At 62.6% G+C, this 6,406-nt stretch overlaps 1 protein-coding gene across 5 annotated transcripts in view; it reads left to right on the top strand.

The window, feature by feature from the left end:
- Nucleotides 1-1,965: 1,965 nt before the first annotated feature.
- BCAN (brevican) overlaps nucleotides 1,966-6,406 on the top strand; it is a 17,119-nt gene continuing 12,678 nt past the window's right edge. The window contains exon 1 of one of the 5 annotated variants that reach the window (XM_027667695.1): nucleotides 1,966-2,196. Coding sequence is in view for 3 of the 5 variants with exons in the window: in XM_027667697.1 (XP_027523498.1) it covers nucleotides 5,343-5,361 (19 nt within the window). In the remaining 2 variants the exon portion in view is untranslated. Of the gene's footprint in view, nucleotides 2,197-4,933; nucleotides 5,362-6,406 lie in introns of those variants that run through there. The other 4 variants (XM_027667697.1, XM_027667694.1, XM_027667696.1 and 1 more) reach the window with 4 other exon arrangements.

Below are 6,406 nucleotides of genomic sequence, written 5' to 3' on the forward strand. Positions count from 1 at the left end.
TATCCATGTCTCTGGGGAATTCTGGGTGTCAGGATCCCCTGGGATGGGGGTGTCTGTGTCCCTGGGAGGTGCTCGGGATCAGGACCCTCTGGAAGGGGGATGTCTGTCCCTGTGTCACCCTGTCCCCGTGGGGTGCTCAGGGGTGGCCATTCAGCAGCAGCAGAGGTTTGGGGGGCAGCAGGTTTGAGGGTGCCCCAGCCCTGCTGCTTGAGGGTGGGGGCTGGTGGGTGCTGTCGAGCCTGGCACAGGGTGCGTGGCAGCAGCTGGTACGTGACTTCAAGCAGGGCTGGAGGAGGAGGAGAAGGAGGAGGAGGAGGAGGAAGCACAGCTGGGCACTGAGACCCTTCCAGACTGGACACAGCTGGGACTGGGGGGGGGGTTGCAGCTGTGGGGGTCCCCATGAGGCTGGGAGCCCTTTCCATGCCCTTGGCTGCTGGAGCTGGGCCTGGGGCCATGGGAAGGGCTGGGAGGCTCCCTGCATCTCTGGAGCTGCAGGCAGGGATGGGTCTGCAGGCAGGGATGGGTATTCTCTGGTGTCTAACAAGGGTTAGACAATCCCTGCTGCTGTCTTACTCCTCTCCCTTCTCCCCTGCCTGTTCCAGGAGCTGGATGTCCCAAGGGCTTTGCTCCATAGATTCCAATGGCCAGGAGGGACCAGGAGGGAAGGAGCTGGCAGATCAGCAGCCCTGGAAGATTTGCTCTGAGCCAGCAAGGAAACCCCAGCCACGCCGGGAACATTTGTTCCCAATTAGGATGGGAGATGCTCCTTGCTGAGCAGGCACTCCGCGGTTCCCCCGGCCTCGAGCCCTTTCCCACAAAAGCTCCTGGTGCAGGATGTGACCTCATGGGTGGGGTTTTTGGGGGGCAGAGGCTGAGCCAGCCTGTGGGTTTCCCCCCTGCCCGTCCCGGTGCCCATTGCAGCCCTGCCCCACGATGCAGCTGCCTGGAGGGCAGAGCCTGGAGGGCAGAGCCCTGCGGCGTGTGTGTGTCCCCACCGGAGGAGCATCACCCGCTGGACTCGCATCCCCCACCCAACTGCTCCGCTAACGAGACCGTCTCTGCCGCCTGCAATTATTTCCCAGGGCGACGAGTGATTAATTCTGCTCAGGAACTGCGGCTTTCTGCAAATTCACCCGAGCAATTCCCTGGCAGGCTCCGTGCCAGCCCCCCCCGGGCAGGGGGTGCTCCGTGCCAGGGAAAGTTTGAGGAAGATCTGGCTAAAAAAAGCCCCAATACCAGAGCTGCCCTTCTGCCAAGGGGCTTGGGTCTGCAGATGAGGGGCTCCAGCTGCCCCAGGACCCCACTGGTTGCCCAGGTCCCCACACATCCCTCCAGGAACAAGCATTCAAGCCTAAAGATGCATAAATTATCCTGGCATAAATTAACCCTGACACAGACGCAGACGGGTAAACTGAGGCACGGCGTGTCTCTCTGCTGGACCAAGTTTGGCTGTGAGTGCTGTGTCAGGAGGTGGGATCTGGCTGCTCCCAACACACTTTTGGGGCTGGCGGAGGGTCCCTCCGGCCCCCGGATGGTGCCTCCACCCACTGTGGCCTCGCAGCGAAGGGGCTTTTGCATAATAAAGCCTCCGCTGGGTACTGGGACCCCCGCCTGTGGTCCACTCTCCGTCCTGCTGAAGCTGCCAAATATTAGGAATAACCATCCCAAGGACATTCCCGTGCCATGGTGGGGTCTGTGGCAGGGGGACTCCCCATCTCCGGCAGGGTCCGGGGGACCCAGTGCCGGATGCTCACCCACTTCTGCTGCATTGGGTTAACACCGTGCCCGGGCTGAGCATCCTCCTCTCGTGCGGGGCTTGCCAGCTGCCAGGAGGGAGGGACGGGGAGGGACGAGGCGCCTGCCAACACGGTAATATCTTTTTTTTTTTTTTCCCTTCTTAATTAGAGGAAGGAATAAATATAAAAGGAGGAGGGAAAGGGGAAGGAAAAAAAAAAAGAAGAGTGGAGGACACGGACACACACACACACAGAGAAGCCTCTTTTCTCGGTGCCTGCACTTATGCCTGGTGCAGCTCTTTCCCAGCCGTCCTGCCAACCTGCTGCCGCCCGCTGCCCGCGCTGCCCCGGAGGAGCCGCAGCTCAGCCCCGCACCGGGACCCCGGGCAAGGGGACCCCCCGTTCCCCCCGCCGCACAGAGGGGCCCCCGCCGCGGGGCTGCCGCCACGCACGGAGCCAGGTGGGATGCGGGGAGCGCGTGGGGCCGGCGATGTCCCCCAGGGGTGCGGGGCCGGCGGGGCCCCGGGCGCTGCGGTGTCCCCGGGGCGCTGCCGTACTGCGCTTTTCATCTCAGGATCGCATTTCACCTCCCCACGGGCGGAAAGTGAGACGGGAGCTGAGCCGGCGTGGGGATGCCCAGAGCTTCCCCCGTGCTTTTCCCCGCGGGGGGCACAGGGCATCCTCCTGCCCTGCAGCGGGGGGATGCTCGGACCTGGGGGTCCCCGCGGTGCCGGTTCGGGGAGGTTTGTCCTTGTCACCGGCGCCCCCGAGCACAGCACCGCGCTGCAAGTTTTTTTTCTAAGGGATCAGCTTGAAGCGGCTCCGCAGCGCCGGAGGCAGAGCGGGGTTAGGGGGGGCTCTTGCGAAGTTGGATGGAGAAAGGACTTTGGTACTGCCCGGCTGCTGCAGCCTGGAGCCCAGCCCGTCCCGCAGCGGGGCTCGAAGGGGTTGGGGATAAGGGTGATTTACCGGGCTGCTCCCACGGGACCCCCGTTTTGGGAGAGGGGCCAGGGATTCAGGATGGATCTGGGGTGTCCCGTCACGGAGGAGCCCTCCCCGTCTGTCCTGCAGAGTCTCTCGTGGGGTCCTTGTCCCAAGGAGGCTGCAGTCAGGGTAGCAGTGGAAAGGGAAACTGAGGCACGGAGCTGGGCAGGGGTCCGGCTCCTGCACTGCCGTGTCGCTACTCCCCGTGGAGGGGGAGGGGTTTAGGGGCAAAACTGCCCATTCCCAGGGGGCTGGGGACGAGCCCAGGGTTTGGGGTGGCTGTAGGGCACCGCCGGGTCTCCCTGTCCTCCCCCAGCTCTCTCTGCTCCAATCTCTGGCTCTGTCCCAGTGAGGGGGACGGGAGGGCCCGGGGGAAAATTTTTCAGGATTTTCATGGCTCTTCCCAGCCGAGCAGCCCCAGTGTGAACCCCAGGTTCCCCGTGGGGTGCCCCAGGTGGGGGCCGTTTGCCGCAATCCGCTTCCCCTCCCGCAGCCAGAGCATTTCGTCCCCGGGACGAAGGGGCTGCCCTTGAGCATCCCTGCCAGGGACTGCTGCTCCCGTCACGCCGACTTCTCCCGCCTCAGCCCAACCCAGAACCTGTTGCTCTTCCTTTTGGCTGCCGGGGGGTGGGAGAAACTCCCTCTGCCCCAGCCCGGAGCCTTTTACAGCTTCTGGGCACAGAGAGAGGGTGATACCCCGCTTTTCAGGGAATGGATTTAGGCTGGGAAAACTGGGAGATCGCGTGATCTTGCGCTGCGAACGGCGAGATGCGAGTTTGCTGGTGAGCGGCAGCAGGGCTGGGTCCCACCTGAGCAGCAGCGCTGAAGTCTGGGACCCCCCCGTCATCCGCCCCACGCTTCTGTCCCACCTGGTGCCTCAGTTTCCCCACCGGAGCCCCACAGCCGGGGAAGGGCGTGCAAACCTTCACGTGTGTGTGTGACACACTTACCGGGGGGTGCACATGCTCACGTGTCCCTGGAGGGTTCCTGCGGGGTCTGCTCCCATCCCCACCCCTCCGTGCGGGACTGTATCTCCCCAGGGACCCTCCCCGGGCTCCCGCGGACCGGAGACACTTCCCACAGCCCAGCCCTGCAACAAGGAGCCCCTTTCTCCCTGCTGGGGTGGGGGGCGGGGGGTTCTGGCAGCTGGAGGGACCCCTCCCCGCCCCGCTCTCCCCACCTGCTTCCGGCCCTTTAAGCTCTGCCAGCGGCTGCTGCCTAGAGGCTGCCGGGCTCTTCCCGCTGCATACCCTGAGCCGGCATGTCCCTGGCACTGCCCAGCTCCGGGGACCCCTCCGATGGTCGCGCCCCACCCACCCGCGGGGGTGGGGAGGAATCCTGGACGCAGCGCCAGTTTGCAGCGCCGCGGGGGGGGGACGGACACGGCGCAGCCACAAGCGAACCGTGGCTGCGGGTCCGCCCGGCAGCCGGGGCGGCAGCGGGGTGTCCGGAGCCCTTTGCATTGGTGGGGATGGGGCTGGAGCGGGGCCAGGCTGTGCCGGCGGCTGCTGACTCATTCTGCAGCTGAGCATCCCTGGAAAGCCACCGCTCTGCTCCCCCCTCCTCCGGCTCGCTGCGGGCTGGCAGGGCACCTTGGGAGCCGGGATGAGTAACAGTCACGTGGAGGGGACGAGGGGCTGCGGAGGAGAAAGCCCCTCTTCCGAGATGAGAAGGGACCCCCTCCCACGACCGTCCCCTCGCAGCATCTCCTGCCTTGCGCCCTGGACCAGGTGCTGCAGCCCCAAATCCTGCTGACCCCCCACGTTCAAGGAGCCGCCTCTGAAAGGAGGGCCGAGCTCAGGGGAGAAAGAAAGATCGCTCCTGTCCCAAAATAGACTTTGGCTCCATTTTCCCCCTGGTTTTCCACGGAAATGGAGGTTAGCTGTCCCTGCCACATGCGTGCGTGCCTTTGTCTCGGTCCATCCCTGGCATCTGCTGAGCTCTGAGGTCTCAGAGACAATTGAGCCTCTGCCATTCCTCCTCTTCAACCTTTTTGGCTGCCCTTCCCTAGTCCTGCTCCCAGATTTTCCCTCATGACGTGTGGGTCAAAAGATTTTCCATCTGTGGAAAATAAGAAAAAAAACCAAGCCAAAAATCCAACCTCAAGCCCTAGATTTGATGGCTGAGAGTCTCTTGCCGTCATGGGACTCGGGCACCTCAGGACATCACCCATGGGCAGAGTTTAACCCTCTCCACATCCCGTTCCTGGTGCCAGCACGCTGGTCCAGCCAGGCACGGGAAGGGAGCAGAGACCCACTCACCCCAGTTTGCCCCATTCCTGCAGAGTTTTATCACTTGGATTTCCTCCCTGGGGCTTCGTGGCTGCTGCCCGCGCCACCGCGGCGCCTTGGGGATGGGAAGAAAAGGTGCCCATGACAAAAGCCTTCCTCGCTTGGCCGCCCTGGGGGTGGCAGCCAACCCCCACACTGGAGCCCGGCCACGGCGGCCGCGCAGGAGGGTTTTGTCCCTCACTCCAGAGCCGCGGGGCTGCATTCAGATGATCCGTCCGGAGCAGAGAAAGCCCCTGGCTTGGCCCTGACACCACCGACCAGGGCCCGGGCGATCGAGCTTCGGCTGCCCCTGCTGAGCTCCTGCTGGGAAGGGGAAGTTTGTGGTCTGCACATGATGGTCGACGTTCACGGTGTGTGGTACCAGGGGATGTATGTCCATGGTGTATGATTCCAGGGGTTGTATGGCCATGGTTGTGTGGTGCCAGGGGCTATATGTCCATGGTGCTTGGTGCCAGGGGTTGTATGTCCATGGTTGTGTGGTGCCAGGGGCTCTATGTCCATGGTGCTTGGTGCCAGGGGTTATATGTTCATGATGAGTGGTTCCAGGGGTTGTATGTCCATGGTGCTTGGTGCCAGGGGTTGTATGTCCATGGTTGTGTGGTGCCAGGGGCTGTATGTCCATGGTGCTTGGTGCCAGGGGCTGTATGTCCATGGTGTGTGGTACCAGATGCTGTGTGGTGCACCCATGGCTGTGTGGTGCCAGATGCTGTATGTCCATAGTGGGTGGTGCCAGGGGCTGGACATTGATGGTGTGTCATGCCATGGGCTGTATGTCCATGATGAGTGGTTCCAGGGGCTGTATGTCCATAGTGCTTGGTGCCAGGGGTTATATGTCCATGGTGTGTGGTTCCAGGGGTTATATGTCCATGGTGTGTGGTTCCAGAGGTTGTGTGTCCATGGTGTGTGATTCTAGGGGCTGTATGTCCATGGTGCGTGGTGCCAGGGGCTGTGCATCCATGATGTGGGGTGCCAGAGGCTGTAAGACCATGGAACTTCTGCCAGGAGCTGTGCATGCATGGTGCTTGGTGCCAGGGGCTATACATTTGTGGGGTGTGGTACCAGGGGCTGTATGTTCATGGTCTGTGGTTCCAGGGTCTGTACATCTTTGGTGTGTGTTTCCAGGGGCTGTAAGCCCATGATGGGTGCTGCCAGGGATGTGCATGATGTGGGGTGCCAGGGGCTTTAAGTCCAAAGATCTTGGTGCTAGGAACTGTGCATGCATGGTGCTTGGTGCCAGGGGCTGTACACCCATGGCTGTGCGGTGCCAGATGCTGTACGTCCATGATGTTTGGTGCCAGGGGCTGTACATCCATGGTGTGTGGTGCCAGAGGATGTACATTCATAGCTATGTGGTGCCAGGGGCTGTATGTCTGTGATGGGTGGTGCCAGGGACTG

The sequence above is a fragment of the Corapipo altera genome, unplaced genomic scaffold (assembly GCF_003945725.1).
Source record: "Corapipo altera isolate COAL_440 unplaced genomic scaffold, ASM394572v1 106, whole genome shotgun sequence".
Classification (NCBI taxonomy): Eukaryota; Metazoa; Chordata; class Aves; order Passeriformes; family Pipridae; genus Corapipo; species Corapipo altera.